Source organism: Monodelphis domestica, chromosome 4, assembly GCF_027887165.1.
Source record: "Monodelphis domestica isolate mMonDom1 chromosome 4, mMonDom1.pri, whole genome shotgun sequence".
Lineage (NCBI taxonomy): Eukaryota > Metazoa > Chordata > Mammalia > Didelphimorphia > Didelphidae > Monodelphis > Monodelphis domestica.
In genome coordinates, this window is record NC_077230.1 from 118586589 (window position 1) to 118606526 (window position 19938).

The 19938-nt window shown below is 37.0% G+C and overlaps 1 protein-coding gene across 1 annotated transcript; it reads left to right on the forward strand.

Moving 5' to 3' along the window:
- Positions 1–562: 562 nt before the first annotated feature.
- NIFK (nucleolar protein interacting with the FHA domain of MKI67) lies at positions 563–18364 on the forward strand. Its single transcript, XM_001364715.5, has 7 exons — positions 563–788; positions 2008–2136; positions 6198–6306; positions 8262–8473; positions 14309–14377; positions 14546–14608; positions 15266–18364. Exons 1-7 carry the CDS (start codon positions 621–623, stop codon positions 15458–15460), a joined length of 945 nt encoding a protein of 314 aa, XP_001364752.1. The 5' UTR covers positions 563–620; the 3' UTR covers positions 15461–18364.
- The last annotated feature ends 1574 nt before the right edge of the window (positions 18365–19938 follow it).

The following is a 19938-nucleotide window of genomic DNA, read 5'->3' on the forward strand; positions in this document are numbered from 1 at the left end:
CTTTGATCCTCAACAACCCTGGGAAGTAATAGCTATTATTATCCCCATTTTTATAGATGAGGAAACTGAGGAGAGAAGATTAAGTAATTTGCCTGCTGTCACACAGTTAAGTGTTTGAAACGAAGAGGCAAAAAGAAACCTTAGGCAAGAGTCGCCCTCTCCTCCCTTCCAGCCCGCTCCCCCTACCATCACCCCCCCATGCATGGTGGAAAAAAGTCCGCCCGTGCTTTTTGGATTTCAAATCAAGGAATTCAAATGTGAGTCTGCTACTGTGACTGTGAGGCTCTCTGGCCCTTGGTTTCCCCAATTGTAAAAAGAGGCTTAGGATGAGGTGACTATGATCCTGGATCTCGAGCACCTCATACTCTCCAGCCGACTCATTTATCAACCCAGAGGAAACTCGCTCCCTACCGAGCCAGAGAATCAAGCACGCTTAGGGCCACCAGGTGGCGCATGCACTCTTCTGAAGTAGAGGCTTCGCCCCCTATTTATTGATCCTACACGTTTAACGAGACTACGGAAACTCTCCTTCTCGCCTCGCCCTAACTTCCGCTCGCAGACTCTGCAGAGTGACGCACTTCCGGTTGTGCTGCTTAGTGTGCGGCGTTTCCAGAGACGCGATGGCGCAGCAGTGTTCAAACGATATGGCTGAGGCTACGGCTACGCGTACAGCCTCAGCGTCGAAGTCGGCGAACACAGTTCCCAAAGAGCTTTTGTCGCTGGACCCGAAGCTTCAGACCGAGTTTCAGAAGCGTGTGGCTAGTGTCCGCAAGCGCGGGGCTAATAAGGTGAGTGGTGGTTGGAAATTGCTGAACAGAGCCGCTTGCACGTGCGCAGCGTCTCTCTACGGCCGTTGGGGTGGGGGTGGGGAGGAATCCGGAGCTCGGGCCATACGGGCCTAACGCGTGCACAGGGGTTTGTGACGAGATGGACTTTGCGACTCGAGTGTGTTCCCGCCTGTCTCCTGCCTGATTTGGCTTGGGAACGCGCTGTTTAATTTCCCCATTTTCCCCGCCCCTTTCCCTTCTCTATGGCCCATTCAGGTTTCTAGTGCCTCCTTAGGTGAGGGTCTCTTTAGAAAAGGAGTTGTGTTTATTGGGTGGGAGGCATTGAGCTTCCTAAGGGGATGAGTGGTGGGATACGGTAGAAATTCAAGGTTTTTGCCTCTCCCTCGCCCCCCCACCCCCGAACTTGTGCCTAGAAAGACAATACTACGAGGGAATGTTTCCTGGAGGAGATGGGATATGGGTTAAGTCATGAAGGATGAATAAGATAGCATTAGATCTGGAAGAGACCTTGGAGAACACCCGGAATTTGGGTTGTCAAGTTATAAAAGCCTTGAATCACAACTAGAGACTTAGAATATAGACAAGAGACAAAAAAGAATTCTAAAAGAGAACAATAAAGAAAAAATAAGCATGCGAAAGCAGCCCCTTGTTACGAAACTAATCCTAAATGACTCAGACTCTAACTGCCACACACACACCCATCACAATACACTTATGTCTTTTCCTCTAAGATAAGATGCTCTGATAATTTGAGCATCAAATTGGGGGAATTGATATAGGCAGTACCAAAAATCAAATATTCCACGTCTCTTCTCCAACTCATGCAGTTCTGGAATACTTAAGGCTCTTGTTTTTCAATTATGAGACAATTGTTTCTGGACCCTAAAACACATTCCCAACCCCACACACACACCCCACTTTCACAGTGAAGAATAAATATGTGAAAGCCTGTGAAGCTTTTTTCAGGAAAGGTTATTATATGTGTGCCTGGTAAATTATTTTGGAGTCATCATTAGGATTATGAGCATAGGATCATAGACTTAGAACTGGAAGAGGCCAAAGAGGACCTCCAGGCCCCATTTTACAGATGGAAGTTGGATTAGATTTCAGGAAAACTTCTTAGGTTAAGTGAAAATGAAAAATCATGTGAGCTTCTGAAATAGAAAAGATGATCTGTGTGACAAGTCTCTACCACACTTCCCCTCCCCTATCTTTTCAGCCAGAGAAACTGACTCCTGGAGTGGTATATTTGGGTCACCTTCCCAGAGGACTTTATGAACCTCAACTCAAGGAATACTTCACTCAATTTGGAACTGTCAAAAGACTCAGGCTTTCCAGAAGTAAAAAGGTAAAGATTTTTGTCATTTATAGAATTATAAATGCCAAGCTTGAAGGGACCTCAGAGGCCATCAAGTTTAAATAACTTATTTTACACATGAAATTGAATGAGGCCCAAAGAAGTTAAGTTTGTTGCCCAAGGCCACATAGTTAATAAAACATGTCCAAAGCAAGATATAAACCATGTCTTGCGAATTCCAAGTCTAGCTTTGTTGTTGAGTCATGAGGTCTGTCTCTGTGACTCTGTGGACCATACTACTATTCATGGGGCAAAGATACTGGAGTAGTTTGCCATTTTCTTTTTTAGTGGATTATGGCAAGCCAGAGGTTAAGTGACTTGCCTGGGGTCACACAGAATAGTAAGGGATCTGAGGCCAAATTTGAACTCAGTTCTTCTTAACTCCAGGTCCAGCATTCTTATCTACTGAGCCATTTAGCTACATCCTCAAAATCTAGCATTCTATCCTTGATTTAGCCTGTTTTATAGAAATGATTTCTTTTCTTTCTAAATGACTTAATGTTCTGACATATTATTTGTTTCTTTTTCATAAGCTTTTCTGGCCAGTTTCCATTTGTTGAAACATGTAGAATAAATTGGACAACACAAATTTATCAGAAGTAAATCATCCTAATTTTCATTTGAAATTTGTTTGTTTGGGGTATCAGAAGCAGGGATTGAATGTGGTTTTTCTGTAGTCTGTTTATGGCTAAATACTAAATAATTTCCATAAAAGTCCAGCCAAGTTTGATTATTTCATCTGTCATATTCCTAGAAAAAGTATGATTACAAGGGAAATACAAACCTTTATGCTGAAACTTTTAACTTCTCCTTTCAGCCTGAAAAATGGCCATTAGAAATTTTAGCTCAGGGTGTATTCAAATTGTTTTTCAAAGCCTGCACACCTCCTATACTACCATTATTGTTTTTCTACCCTTCTTTAAAAGATGCTAGGAAAAGACCTTTAAGTCATTCTTATACCATTTCATTTTTTAATAGCATTCAAGCATATCTATTATATGTATATGTATGTGTGTGTGTGTGTGTATATATATATATATATATATATATATATATATATATATATATATATATACAGCATGTAGATCAGTGTGGTTCCTGTAATTTTTAGGTAATGAAATTAAATGCCCCAAAAGGACTTCTTTGTCATGAAAAGGAATCAGCTTCCTTTCAATTCAACAGTCATTAAGTACTCATAATGTATAAGAGGAGGTATTATAAACTATGTTAAGTGATGGATTAACAAAGACCAAAAATGAAAAATAGCTCAATTTTTGGTGGTACTTTAATTATGCTTGGAAGAAGCTAATGTGTAGGTGCTTGGCAATAGAAGATGAATGCCACCCAACAGCAAGTATAGCATTTTTATTGGAATATAGAAGTTATGAGAGGAGTACTGTGGAATCAGGGATAAAAGGGATACAGCCAGATTTTGTAGTTGTAAGAATTATATGAAAGCCTTTTTATATCATTATTGAAATAGGGTTTTTCATGGTTAAATGTGTGCTTTTACACCAAAGATTATATTCAGGTTGTAGTGTAATAGATATCGAGGCCAGGAGTCAGGAAGACTCATCAAATCTGGCCTCAGACACTTAATAGCTGTGTGATGCTGGACAAGTTACTTTATTCCATTTGGCCTCCACTTCCTCAGTGATAAAATGAGCCAGAGAAAGAAATGGCAAGCCACTCCAGTATCTTTGCCAAGAAAACCCTAAATGGGGTCTTGAAGAGTAAGACTTGAAAACAACTGAATAAGAATATTCATGTTGGTCTCTATTGATGTTTTAAGCCCATTGAAGCTGCTGCCCCTAAACTTTTTCCTCTTGCTGCCTAATAAAAGAAATGCCTTCCCTTGAGGAACTGGGTCAGGAATTTTGGCACATGACTTAAAATTTTGCCAAGTTGTGTTTAAAGATGGTAAAAAGAATCGCTAGACCATATCTCATTTCTTAGCTTTGTGTGGGCTCGCTAGCAAAACAGTACTTTGGAGGGCTAAGGTCGGTCTAGATATGATCTGTCTTCAAGTATTTGAAGAGATGCTAAACTTGTTCTGTTTGGCCCCAAAGGGCAGAACTACAAGTAATGGTCAAAAGTTGGGAGAAAGGCCAACTTGATGTCAAGAAAAATTTCTAATGGAACTGTCCCAAAGTCAGACATAGAGAAGTGATGAATTCTCCCTCCTTGGAGGAGGAGAGATGGATGAACACTTAACAGTTATGTTATAGTGATGGTATTCCTTTCACATCTAGTTTGGACTAGATGAACACAGAGGTCCTTCTAGCTCTTAAAATCTAGGATTTTTGTGACCTTAATGACAGAGCCTCTGGACTTTCTCTCACAAACACACACCAAAGAATGAAATCCAAGCAAAAACATTGTTTACCAGTTTCGATTAGTCTCTTCTACTTCTCTTATGATTTTACTTTTATTTACAGTATGTAATACTGATGGGCTTCCTACCTCCACAAAGGAATAGGTTTAGGATTTTCTTATCTCTTTATGAGTCCTGCTTGATCTTTTTAATTTTGTTACTATACTTGGGCTGGGGGTGTAGTTCTGTTCGCTTTCATTGTTGTGATTGTATATATTGTTTTCTTGGCTTTGCTTACTTTACTATTCATATAGATCATTCCATGCTTCTCTGTTCATTGTACTCATCATTTCTTAAAACACAAAAGTATTCCATTACATTCATGGGCTACAATTTGTTTAGCCATTCCCCAACTCACTGGCATCTATTTTGTTTCTAATTCTTGGCTATAAAAAGTTATAAGTACTTTAGAGTATATAAGAACTCTCTTATCAATGACTCTTGGAGTGTATGTCTAGTAATGGAGTCTGGTTCAATTGATGTGGGCGTTCTAATCACTTTATTTACATAATAGCATAGTGCTTTACAAATGATCATGCCATTTCACAGCTCTACTAAGTGTATTAGTGTGCCCATCCTTCCACAACTCTTCCAACATTGATTGTTGTCGTTTTTGCCAACTTGTATCTCATGATTTTAGACCAGTTATTTTCACCACTATGGTGAAAATAGGCTTTCTCCTACCAGTGACTCATGCACCTGATCTCATCCTATTTATTCTCTAGAAAACAAAAGTAGTTCAGTGGCAGTTTCTGCACCATCACCTTTTATTCCCCATTGCTTCTTCCTAACAGTTCTAGAAGTATTTGAGGGATCCTCTTCCATCCTACACATGTCAGCATTTTCATAATTTCTAATTCCTGGGACCATTGGTCCTTAATTTCCTGCTTTAAGTAGAATAATAGTATATAAAGATAGGAACATTCTCCATTTATGACATCACTTCTAATCTTACAAAACCATGTCATTTTCTGAATGAAAATGTCATATTCATTATAACAAAAGTCTTGGATTCGAGTGGTAAATAGAAATCACTAGTCAAGTCAGTTTATTAATTGCTTTACTCTTTGTCATGCACTATGTTAAGCAGTGGATTAGAAGTTTTTTTCATTGCTCTCTAAGAACCTATAATCTAATGGAGGAGAATTTCAGTTATCATGGCAACATCAGTTTAGGTGTAACATAATCAAAGATTTGGGGATATGAGATTAGAGGTATGGGCTAGATAAAAGGTCTGAGAATCATATATTACAAGCGAGGTCTGTGAATCCTCGAGAAGTGGTGAGATCACCAAGTGAAAATAGTGTAGAGGCAGAAGAAAAGAGCCATGAACCCTTTGTTAGATAGATACAATCTGGATAATATCCATCAGAAGAAACTGAAAAGGAGTGGTGGTCATACAAAAGAGAACTAAGAGAAAGCAGTGTCCTGAAAAACCTAGATGGGAAACAGTTTAAAAGATATAGATATACAATTGCTATTAGTTTGTATCACAACTGTATTAACCTTGCTTTTTTTTTTAATATGGCCATTTATAATTATGTGAAGTACTGTTGGGTTTCTAAAAGTATGGCACATACTTAAGTAATTTTACATTATTTAAATTAATGAAATGGGGGAGGATTTTCTACTATAATTTTTACACCATGCCTTATTATAATGGACATTTCTCTTACAGACTGGAAATAGTAAGGGCTATGGATTTTTGGAGTTCGAATCTGATGATGTTGCTAAGATTGTTGCTGATACAATGAACAACTACCTTTTTTGTGAAAGGCTATTGAAGTGTAAGTATCTCTATTTGGAAGACATTTATTCCTTTCAGACTTGTGACATAATTATAGTAATAGTATCTATCCCAAGGGTGAGCACTCTCCTTTTCCATTTTGTCTTACATCTAAAATTGCAAATGAGCCCTCTTCTCGTTTAGAGTATTGTCTGCCAGAATTTATAGCTAATTGGGGCAGCTAGATGATTCCATGGGTAGAGATCTGGCCTAGAGACATGAGGTCCTGGGTTTAAATCTGGCCTCAGACATTTCCTAGCTGTGTCACCCTGGGCAAGTCACTTAACCCTAGTTGCCTAACCCTTACTCCTCTTTTGCATTAGAACCAATAGTTAGTATCAATTCTAAGAAGGTAAGGAGGGTTTTTTTTTTTTTTGGTTTGTTTTTAAAGAAAGAATTTATAGCTTATGTAATGCTTTAAGAGCAATGAGCTATTAAGATAATTTCATGAAAAATTTATTTGAGCTTCCCTCTTTTTAAAAGTAAAATATAACTTGATCCCTGCCCCTTAGAGTGAAGGGAAAGGGTATGAACCAGCAAGAAACATCTAGAAAGTACCACCCAGTGCATGGCTATATCCCTGCTCCTTCCTGATTATACAGTGATTCCTCACTTCTCCAACAGCAAAAGAGAACATTCTACATGACAAGCTTATATCCTATAGAAATTTTATCATAATTGATTTTGAGGGAAGTCTTAATAAAATATATAAATAGAAATAACAACAGTTGACATATCTACCAAGCAAACTTTCTTTTAAGTGAGCCATGTGTCAACTTTATCCAGGTAAACAGATGCAGTTTGGTATAGTAGAAAGCATGCTGGATATAGAGTTAGAAGGCCTGAATTCAAACCACTGCTCTTCTCCTTATGGTCTTGTGTGACTTTGGGCAAATCAATATCTTTGAGCCTTAGCTTTAATCATCTTTGAAATGAAAGGATTGGACTCTGCCTCTTGAATTCTCTTCCAGCTATAAATCTGTGTTCTTGTTTCCAGATAAGTGTGGAGTGTTGGTGTATTTCTCCTTAAGATTATTATTTAGTCATCATATATATTTTGTTTTCCCACCTGGAGTTTAGATGGATGAGTTTAGAGTTTTCTAATTCTCTTTACATTTTATTGAGCGACTCCAGCTTTTAATTTGAAGATCTGTGTTTCATTGCAATTCAAGCTTTTACACATTTAAATATAAACAAAGACAAAAAAATTGAGTAGGTTTTATTATCCATGCCATTATAAACTTGTGCTGTTTTAATTATCTATAGATAATTTAAAATTAGTATAGTCTTCTTTTCCACTACTACTTATGCTGATTGCGTGTATATTTCTACAACAACAACCTAGGGGTCAGAATCTAAAGATATAGGTTCTAGTATTAATTAAAACTAGTGGGTAAATTGGTGGTGCAATGATTAGAGCTCTAGGCCTAGAGCCAGGAATACCTGAGTTCATATTCAGCCTTTGACACTTAATAGCTATATATCCTTGGGCAAGTTATTTAACTTCTATTTGCCTCGGTTTCCTCATTTCTAAAATGGGGGTAATAATAGCACCTACTTCCTAGGGATATTGGGTAGGTAAAATGAGATATTTATAAAGCGCTTCACATAGTGCTTGACATACATATTAGTTGCTATCTAAATTATTAGTTATCATAGCTAGATTTTGTGAACTAATGTACAGACAGGCAGATGAAAATTTCTCAGAAACCATAGAAGTCTGAAATTTGACTACTATAATTTCTGGAGTTCTGTAGTTAAGGGGTAGAGAAACACTGGATACAAGGGTGCGTGGTAATGAAATGACATAAATCGTGTAAAGGTAAAAAGCTCCTTTTTATAGTTTCAGAGTTAAGTGAATGAAGGATTCAAAGATTCTTATTTTGGTTATCCTAGTTTTAACACATGAAATCAAAAGTGTACTTTATGAGAAACATTTTTGTGTGTATTTTGTAGGTCATTTTGTGCCACCTGAAAAAGTACATGAAGAACTTTTCAAAGGCTGTGAGATTCCATTTTCAAAGCCCTCTCATCCAGCAGTAAAACGTTATAACAAGGAACGAACATATGAAGAAAAGATAAGAATGGAGAAGCGATTTAAAAAGAAAGAAAACAAACTCCGAAAGAGATTAGCTGAAAAAGGAATAGATTACACATTTCCTAAATTAGTAAGTGTTTCTTCTTCATGAACTAAAAGTCTGAAGACATATCTTAAGGTTTTTATAGATTTGTCCATGTGTAAGGAATATATCTTTGCCAAAGTTAACCTTGGGAATTGTATTCAATAAAACTTAATTTACTGTGTGTGGCACCTTAAATCTGAAGATGAGTTGAATGTCACTATCATTCTATTAAAGGAGCAATACCCTAACCTCTTCCCCCATGCAAGTTAATCTAATTTTTCCTTAAAGGGTTTTGAGACCTTCAGAATTAGTTAACTGTTGGTATCACATCTGACTGAATACAAAGCAGTCCTGAGGAGCTCCAGAAAAATTCTTATGCTTGGCTGATGGATGAGTAACTTAGGAAAGGGAACTTTTCTTCAGCCAAGTCATCTCAAGTGTCCTCAGTGTCTGTTCTCACTGAATATTCTCTTGCTATTGCTAATATCTCATTTTGTTCTGATATTAAAGTACTTGAGGGACTTGATTGATTAAAGACCAGACCAGAATATTTGCCCTAGTTTTGCAGAATTGGAACATAATGAGCTTACTGAAATGGGGAGTAGGCAGTGCAAAGGAAGGTAAGCCCTGACTGGCCCTCATGCTTTTGGTGATGCTTCTAAAAATATTATTGCTGTGAGCTTCATCCCCTAATAGTTGAGAGTAGACTGCACAAAGCAATTCAGTAAGGAAAAACCAATGTATGATTGCCCTTCAAGAACTAAAATTTGAAGATAATTGGTCAAACTTTGTTTTACACCCTCTAGCATTGTGGAGACTTGCAGCTTGATAATTTAAGCCTTTATATTCTACTAGGGAAATCTCTAAAGAATTCAGTTTACTTTCAGTACAGCTTAGAGAGATTAAAGTTTTAGGGGACGGAGAAAGAGATTTCTCTCCATTGGGAGGACTAGTTCCAAATAATTAGTTGTGTCCCATTTATGAGGAGTGTGGATATCTTTGTATTTTGAGTGGTCATTATCACCTTATTTACAAGAAGCCTTTAGTAGGCAGCTAGATGGCTCAGTGGGTAGAATGCCAGGCCAGAAGTCAGGAAGACTTGAGTTCAGATTGTTTTCAGACACTTAACTGGCTCTGGACATGGGCCCTTCACCTTTTACACTTCATCTGTAAAATGAGCTGGAGAAGGATATAGCAAACCATACCAGTATCTTTGCCACCCAAAAAAAAAAGCCTCCAAATGGAGTCACTAAGAGTTAGACATGATTTAACAACCTGAAACTTCAAAGTGCCTAACTAGCTTCTAGAAAATCATGTATGTAGAAACATTTGGATTTTGAATTGTCTTTTTGGAACAGACCATGCAACTGAACCATATAATTGTATACAGAAATAACTAGCCATTGAGAAGGTGGCATGACATTTTCCAACAGTGAGAGAATACAAACCAAAACAGATCCCTCACATTTTTGTATTTTAATTGTGCTAAAGAAACCATTGGGTTTTTTTGTTTTGTTTTGTTTTGTTTGTTCTTGACTTAGACTTTGGGAGACAAGCCTCACTATTGCTACATGAATTTTTTTGGGGACTCTTTAATGTGGTGAAAACCATTGGGGATGGAGTAGGGTGGCATTTGAAAGGACAATCCTGAATTCTGCCTCATGGACCTAGGGATATTTATGGAATTAGGAATATTGAAATATGTGCCCATTGCCTCCCATTCAACTAGCTGAGGGAAATCAGGGATGCTGCATTAGTTTAAAAAACTTCCACTCCCCACCCCCTAAAACACTAAACTAATTTTCTGTTACTTCTAATTTGGAGCCCCTAAAGAGTACAGGAGTTGGGCCCTAGGAACATTTTCTTAACCCCATAGAAATGGCTGCTGCTTTCACTTGAGAAATGAAAGGCATTACTATCATAGAGGAATCTCTTTTTATGTTGTATTGTCTTTTCTCCAGCAAGAGTTAAAAATAATGGGCAAGAGTCGGATGCCAGCAATAGCAGCACCACCACCACCCCCAGTGCTTTTTGTCTAGCACAGAAGGGCAGAGGCAGCTCAGTAGTGCTCACGCCTAAGTAAGTTAGTACTCCATCCCAGCATAAGGCAAAGAGAGCCAGACTCTAGTAGTGGCAGATTCTTTTCCATGGCACATGACTGGTAGAGTGGGTGAAGGATAGTAGACTCAGTATCAGTTAACCCAATGACAAAAAGCAGGCTAACCTAGCCATATGTTTACAGTAACAGTAAAACTGATTTGAATCCTCAATGCTGCTAGTACAACACCCAGTGATAATTGCTCATTTCCTCCCCTAGGATGGCTTAGAGGACCATGGGGGTGGAGTGTCCCTGGCCCTTTCTATTTGATCTCATCAGCTCCCATTGATTCAACTATTTCCAAATACTGGGCATTATCTCAAATCTATCTAATCCTAGCCACCACCCTAGGTAAGGGGTTTTATCATCTCACACCTGGACTACTGCAGTAGCTTGCCATTTGTTCTTCCTGACTCAAGTCTCTCCCTAGTCCAGTTGATCTTCTATTCAGCATCAGAATGATCTAGTATAAATGCAGATGAAAACATGATTTATCACTTGACTACTTGGGCATATGACTTGGAATTTTAGTTTTAGAAAATTATTCATCTACAAAAAAAATGAGCAGTATTGAAATATGTTTTGCTTGCTAATTATATGTATAATCCATACTGAATTGCTTGTCAACTCTGGGAGAGAAATAATATAAATCATATAACTAGAAAACTTAGGTGGAAATTTGATATTAAAATGAAAGAATTTTTTAAAAATGTATGTTCTAACCATCACACATAGCATTTGCCCTGTTCCCTGCCCACTTTCCCCCATTCACTAATTACCTAAGTTAGGGAATTAAGTACTATGTAATTACAAACTTTCTCACTGGATTTGTTGGCTTTCTGGACCTGACCCAATTCATATATCTTTCTGGTAAGCTCAAGTCTGTGAGCCTTTTGGTCCCTTGCCAACCTCTTCTACCTACCTTCTGTTTGTCCCTATCCTATATTATTTGTGGGTTTTTCTTTCCTAAATCTTAGAACAGATTGATAATTCCTAATTATCCTTCCTAATTGATAAGTATAGTCTTTTCTCAGACTTGATCTTCCTGCAGTTTTTGCCCACTTAACCATTTCCTCAATATTCCTTCCTCCTTTGACTTCCATGGCATGTCATTCATGCTTATTCTACCAGTCTTATTCCTCTTCAGCCACCACCTTCAATTGGTTCATTGTCTACTTTCTCCTCCAGAAAAGGGGAAATTTGGGCAAATGTGAAAGGCCAGAGACAGGAGTGTACTGGAGGCAGAAAATAGAATGCAAGAGAGAGCTTGGAATTCTGAATCAGAAGTTCTGGAGTGCCTGGGGCTGGCAGTTGGGGAGAGAGTGGTTTTGGTGTGGAGGAAGACACATCTCCTGCCTTTAGCTCTCTCCAAACTGTGTGGAAATTGACCCAGATCTCTTCAATGGGTTCATGTTGTTCCTGAGTGATCCCAGTTATCTATTTTACATTTGTTAGCTCCTAAGAAGACTACTATGGAAATTGGCTTGGACTTCTAAGACACCTCAGGCAGGCTGAGCCTTCAGCCTGTGGTGGCTGTCATTTCTACCATCATCCTCCTGAGTAATCAGTGACCTCTAACCTTGATTCAACAACTGTTTAATGGGCTTAGTGTAGGTTATTTAGACAGGAAGATGGAAATCAGGTGGAGAAAGGAGACAGAGTAGGTTCAACTTTGTTGAATACAGAAGATAACCCATGAGGGTCAGAAGGTTACTGGGACAGTTCTCTTAGGGAAAGATTAGGGATCTTCCTAGCCCATCATCCTTAGCTCCTGAATTTCAACTGTAATAAACCCATTTTTGTTAACAAGAGGTCAGATAGCATTTATTGGTGAATTTCTGGTGGGAGGGCATCCATCTTGCCCTCAGACCAGGGAAGAGCAGCTAAACAGCAACAAGACAAATAACCTTACAACTGACCTTTTAACACTCTTGAGCATAGTGTCCTCTTATACGCTCTCTCTCTAAACTTCCCTTCATTGTTTCATTCACTTACTTCATTGCTTAGTTTTTACCTCTAGATAATTCAATATATAAAACACTCATTTCTAAATACCTACTGTATATGTATTTTAGATGTGTGAATCTTGAAATTTCCCAGACTTGTGAATGTTAAAAATTTCCACATTGGGGAATTCTCCATTGGAACAATTCCCTACTGGGAACATTCCCCATTTTGACAGTGAGAACTCTACTTGGATCAGAAATGGGAGGGCCTCTACTCCACCCTACTTAAGACTGCTTTAGGGGAGGAAGCTCCTTGCTAAACAATGAAAGTACTTAAACCCATACTTATAATGGGGCAAAAAGTTCTTTAAGATATGCCTATTTTTAGAATTAATACAATGGGGTGCTAAGTACCTATTAAAGGTCGGGCAACTTGTAAACTTGCCAGGAGCAAAGAGGTGAAAACTTATTCAGAAGTTTTTTCTGGTACAAACTTACTAAAGGGATTAGTCGACCCAGCAGTGTTTTTTAGAATGGGTTGTCCTTTGGAAAAGTCTACTGTGTTTGGTAGATGGAAGAACTTAGGGGAGGTGACATAGGAGAAAACCCCCTATATAAGAAAGAGATTCTCTTGAGAAGAGAGGTCTTATGACAATCCTTTTGGAGAAAAGCTCTTGGGAGAGGCTCGGGAGAAGGGAAGCTCTTGGAGGACAATCCCTAAGGAGGTCTCGCTGGAGCTCCTCTGAGGGGACCGTCCCTCTGGAGGCTCTTGAGAGAGGCCCTTTGAAACAGTCTCTGGCTGGAAGGCTCTTTGAGGAGGACTCTGGCTGGAACTCTCTCTGAAGAGACTCTGTCACTAGACTGACTGATATCTATCTCTCTCTTAAGACTCAGGTCTAGGCCATGCTGGCTTAAGGCCCGTCATACTTATTTCCTTTTTCTCTTTTTCTCTCTTTTCTTTAATTCCTCATTGTATTATTAAATAAAATCTCTATAAAACCCAGTTGACTTGGGTATATTCATAATTGGGAATATTTCCCTGGCGACCACCTTATATTTGATTTAAAACCAAGACACTATAGTAAAACATATTTTCTGCGGTCACAATTTACTCACCCACTCTTATATCTACTACAATTTACATCTTCCACTCTTTTAAATATAACAGATGTTGAAGGGAGGAGTGGAAGTTTGCAAAATTAAACTATTCTTCTGAGCTTTCTTTTGAGAATACTACCATTTTCAAAGGAAATTTAGGGGAGGTGTCTTTTCTCTTCCTCATTCTTAAAGCTCATCAGTTTCAAAGGCTTGTCACTTTTCCCTCTATCATATTTTCCTTTGGTCCTGTTCTCTGCTTACAAGTATACTCATCTACAGCTCAAATTTTCCTAGAGAACTTTAGATTTCATTCTTGCCTTTCTCACACTATACATTGTAATATGCATATTTCTTTGCACTTTTCTCTCCCTTTCACATCCCCAATCCAGACTGGAAGCAGTTCAGCCCCTTAAGAAAAACAACTGACTTCTTAATATGAAATGTCTAAGTCAGGGATATTTAACTTTAAGTTATACTTATCTTAAAAGTTAATTTGCCTTTTTGTAATATTTGTATAATTATTTCAAAATAATTGGTTTCCTTTTTAACATGTATTTTTATTCATTTTAAAACATTGTTCTGAGGAGTTTCTAGACTTCACCAGGCTGAGGTTGGGGAAGCTGAATGTCCATGAAAATGAAGGTTAAAAATACCTGGCCTAAAATGTTATCAATAAAAAAGAGTAATAATTGAGAATACTGAAAACTACATTAAAGCTTTATCATCTTAAAATTTAAGGTTTTACGAAACAGAAGAAAAAAGAAGGTTGCAGGAACTACTTCTCTTCAGAAGACTGTTGATAATGAGGTAAAATTGTTTGGGGCACCAAATGTAAGCAACTAATTGTTCAAAGTTCGCTAAAATTGGAGGATGGGGGAGAGAGAGAATGCCTACATATGTGCATACACATATACCTATAGATGTATAGGATGAGTGGGTGGATAAATAAAAGAAACTTGTTAAAATGTATTACAGGAATTACCCAAGAAAGAGAAAATGAATGTTTCAGATACTGCCCTTGATACTGTGGATAGCCAGGTAAAGTTGTATTTTAACTTTCCATAAAGCTTTAGATACAGTCACGGTAATAAATTTGATTGGTGAAAAGTTCATTTCTTTTAAAATTCAGAAGTCAAGCTTTGTTTTACAATAAAAATGTTTATGTATAAGGAAATTAGAATTTGAGATAAGTTTAACAGAAGCTATTAAAGTTGAGTTACTACAGTATGTTTTACATCTTGATTACCCTAATGTATGTATCATTTGAAAAACTACAACTATCATTATAGATTGAAGTGTTATTGTTTTAGAAAGACCAGTCTTGACAAATATGTGAACTCTACTACTTACTTGTCTATGCAAATTAGATTAAAAAATGAAATAGCCTTGAAACCAAATCTATAGCTGAATTCTAAAAATAGAGTGATATTTATGTCTGGTGTCTCTACTCCTTAACTGCAAATCATTTGACTTTCCTAGCCCTTCAGTTCTCTCATCTGTAAAATAAGGTGATTGGACTAGATTTTCTCCTTACGTCCTTATTTCATCTTAGAAAAAATCCACATTTCTGTAAATTAAGAGCGCTCACATATATATACATATATATGTGTGTGTGTGTATATGTACATGTGTATGTATGTATAAAAGAAATTACATTCATCCAATTTATCTTTGTCTTTTGCTTCTTATATCTAGGGTGCCACACCCATTTGTTCACCAACATTTTTAGAGAGGCGAAAAGCTCAAGCAGCTGAAATGAATGATGATGATGATGATAATGAAATTATATTTAAGCTACCACCAATTATTAACAAGAAAGGAACACCATTGACTCAGACTCCACCAAGTTCAAGAAGAAAAAAGGCAAAGAACAATAAAGGATTATCCTGAATATCATATCTGCCCGGGGAACTTGGGTTTTGTTATTAGAACCTATTCTTGTATATATGATGGCAGTTTTGAGTGGTTCTTCTTAACCATTTGTTCATTGTTAATTTTGTGGGGAAAATTTTTTGTAAAATTCTTCCATTACCAATATAGATGATGCTAACTGACTACTTTGCTTTAATAATGTTTGAAGAAATTATTTTACTTTTATAGAAGGAAGTAAAATTACATTTATATTTACTGATGATAAAATAAGGTAAATGTTTCAAGTTTTGTTGATGTAGAAAGGTAATATTCTGATTTAGAGGAAATAACATGAGTACATAAACAGGGATATTTTAAAAATGTTCTCTAAAAGCATTAGTGCGTGCTACCTTTCAGTTGCTATACTTGTGCTGCTAGTTATGCAAATGTTCTCTGCTTCTATTGCTTCCATGTTGCCCACCTATCTTAGGTGAAACTTGTGGCTGAAAGGAACTCTTATTACTGAGTACCTAACTAAACTACATTGTTTTTTGGCATTAATTTGTGCCCTAATCTTTGGCCAGCATAATAACACACAAGGCTTCATATCAAAGACATGATGTACTTTGTAACTGGACCTATAGTATTTGGCAATAATATTAAGACATTACAACCAAATATCCCTATAAAATTGTTCATTGTCCATAAAAATGACTATTTATAAAGCTTCTATCCTACAAAGCAAGCTGTTCCTATAATAATGTTTTAACTAATGGTTCATTTTCATGGAGCCTATGTTAGGTAAGAGTTAATGTCTGTACACAGCTACCTCAATAGAAGTGTCCATTTTGTAGCAATTCACCTTTAAATTATATTAAAATCCAAGAAAATGTATGTGAAGTACAACAGGAAATTGAGAATTCCTAAAATAAGGTCTTATCTAATAAGCAGAAAAGAGTAATTCAGCTAGTCCGCAATTGTCAATATCTTGACTTCCAGACATCTGTACATATAACAGTTTAGCCTGAAGCGCATGTATTTATTTTAAGTGCTTACTCTTGGAATTTGATAAATGAGAAATGCTAACTACATCACCTCCATCCGACCTTATTAAATGGCTGGTCACTGCTGTGGGAAATATGAGGGTGGGTGGTGTCATGTCTGCTATTTTCTTTCCACATTTTAGCCTTCAAGTTGGGACATGTAATAGCCACTGAATGTCAACATCAGATATAAACGGTTAAGTTCTGAGGCTGATCTACAGATCCTCCTATAGTGGTTTTATAAACATAGACCTGTGGTTGTAAGCATGATTAATAATATTGATTCTATAAAAGCATTTTATAAATTCAGACCACCAAGTTTAAATATTTTACTTTAGGAACACTATCTTCAATATAACTGGAGTAGCCATAAATCTGCCATGACAAATTACTAAAATGTAGCACCAACAATAAGCATTAAGCATTATGTGCCAGGCAGTGTAAGAAGCACTGGAGATGAAAAGAAAACCATCCCTAACCCTTAAAAAGAATTCACATTCAACACATACAAGATGTGAATAAGAGGGAGGACACTAGAAGTGGGAAAGACCGGGACACTGGCACAAGGGAGAATTTGAATTGTCTTAAAGGAGCCATTTTAGGTGTGGGGGACAGACTGCAAAAAGCCACAAAATGAAGTATTCTGTGGTCAAAGTACAGCAAAGAAGGCTGATAATCTGGATTGTTGATGCGTGGGGTCATCTGTGTGTCATTCTCAACCTGCTATTCTTGGCTCCCATATATTTTTCAATTCTTAATAGATTAATTGAAGTTTAATTCGAGAAACTGAATTTAATTTTTCTACCTTCACTTCATCCTTTTCCCACTCTATCTCCACTGCTACCTAGCTTCCCCAACTTATGTTTTCATTAGATGACTAGAACCTATAACATTTTTGGTCATGCACGTGTTTATTTTCATAGAAACAAAGTTTAGCTGGTAAAAAGATATAAAAGGATTCTCATCCTGAATATATTAAATATCTCATCCCAATTTTTCATGGGAACTTTAGAAAGTACAACTTTTGAGGCTAATATGTAACCACAGACTGGAATTTAGTGAACTAAAGTGAACATGAAAGCAGATTCAATTTGTTAGTGGAGATCAGTGGAACATGATACAGTAATTTTTAGATATTCCCTCTAGTTATCTGGTTGATCCTGAGTACAAGGAACAGGCAGAGGCAAGACTTGGAGGCCTACTTGATTCCTAAAGAACAAATGTCTCTCATGTATATATAAAGGGCATATTCTGTCTACCATGAGCTCTTTTCCTTTCTCTGGTTTTTGTGTTCTGCCCCCTGTGGTATTAGATGCACACTATGAGGAGAATTAGAGACCCAAATGATTGTAAATGAGCATGAAATAAGTCAATAAGCTTTAAATGTCCTCTTGGGTAAACTTTTTAACCCTTCCATCTTAGAATCAATACTATGTATTGGTTTCAAGGCAGAAGAGTAGTAAGGCCTAAGCAATGAGGGTTAAGTGACTTGCCCAGGATGCCCATTTAGATAAACAATAAAGACTATAAACTTCTAATAGTGGTAATTCAAAGTCATAAATCTAGCAAGAAACATTTTTGGAAAAGAGAAAGGTTCTGCCTCTTCACAGTAGAAAGATTTCAGTTCTTTCCATCATGGCATATTAGTATAAACTACCTTCTGTGATCAAGATGGTAGAGTGAGTCAGACATTTTTAATTTATTTTTTTGGTTACATTTTAAGTTCTGAGCTATCTTCCTTCCCTCCCCACACTAGAAAAAGCTATAATTTCCACAAACACACACACACACACACACACATATATATATATAAACTACCATGCATATATCTGTTTATGAGGTCTGTCTAGAAGTTGACATGCACAGTTATTCTTCAAATAAAATTTGTTGCTATATATAACATTCTCTTGGTTCTGCTCATTTTGCTCTTCATTATGCAAGTCTTTCCATGTAGTATTTCATCACAATCATAAGCTACAACTTGTTTAGCAATTCTGGTTTAGCAACTGATGGGCATCCCTTTAATTTCCAATTCTTTGACACCACTAATCTAAAGGGCTGCTACAAACAATTCAGATCATATAGGGTTTTTTTTTTCTCCCTAATCACCAGAGGAAACAGACTTAATCATGATTGTCCTGGGTCAAAGGATATACACAGTTTGAGAATAACTCCTTTAAAGGTGAAAATTGATGGTTGGACAATTTTATGAAATTATGTGGTCACCAATATTATATCTCAAATCAAATTTATTTACAAATATTTATAAATAGAGAGGAACCAATAAAGAAGAGAAATGTGAGGGGGGTAGAGAAGTTATCTATCCTATCAACCTAAATGTGTACTCTGGGTCTGCTTGTTTCAGGCAGAGATTAATTAGCTCTCAATCAGAAAGGCTGGAAGTGAGTAACCATGTGGCTTCCTCCAAGATGGTAGCTAGTCTCTTCAGAAACTAGGAAAGAAGTCAGCCTTTCACTCACCAGTGAAGTAGTCCAGAAATCAGAGTCCAAGGTGAAGCTGAACTCCAAGCCCACAATCCTAGCTGCAGCCTCCAACTAAACTCCCTCGAAGACTATCTCCAGGAGGTTCTATCTTCTCAAAGACAATCTGCCTCAAGAAGAAGGATTTCCTGGCTTTTATGGTGGCTCCTTGTCCCTTCCCCTCTTCACAGGGGCCAATCAGTGTCCAAATTGTCTAGCACTGCCCAGAAGGGCAGGGTCTTTGGGATTGACTCCTCACCTTCTAAAGATTAAGTTCTCATCTAAGGATGTGAATTTTCATCTTGACTGATTGAGTTTCTGAAAATGTGAAATCACTAAGTGGATTGGGAGCTCCTACACCTAGTTCAGGCTTGTGTTGATTCAATCAAAAGGTAGCCAAAGGAGAGTTAATCCTGTCTTTACAATCTAGTGAGGTACTTAAGTTAGTGTTAACTCAGGATAGACAATAAAGAATTCTCTTTCACAATTTCTTCATCCCAAAACTGCCTGTTCCCATCCTTTAATCATTTAGTAACTGAGGAATGACTCATATTCTTACAAATTTGACAAATATTTGAGAGAATTTATTCAAGAAATTGTCTATAAATTTTTTGACAATTTTCTGTTTTCTAATCTTGGTTAAATACATATATATTGTATATACATTAATTGTAAACATTTTTAAATTTAATCAAAGTTATTCATTTTATATCTCACAATGCTCTATCTCTTGTTCATAAATTCTCTTATCCACAAATCTGGTAGGTAATGTGTTCCATGTTTTTCTAATTTGCTTACAATATCACCTTCTACATCTGGGTCATGTATCTGTTTTTTGCCTTATCCTGGTAAATGGTAAAATAGTCTATACTTAAGTTTCTACCAGACTGCTTTCTAGTTTAGCCTACTATTTTTACCAAGTAGTGAATTCTTATCCCAAAAGCTTGAACTTTTACATTTCGAGCATAAGTTTACTATGATAATTTACTACTGT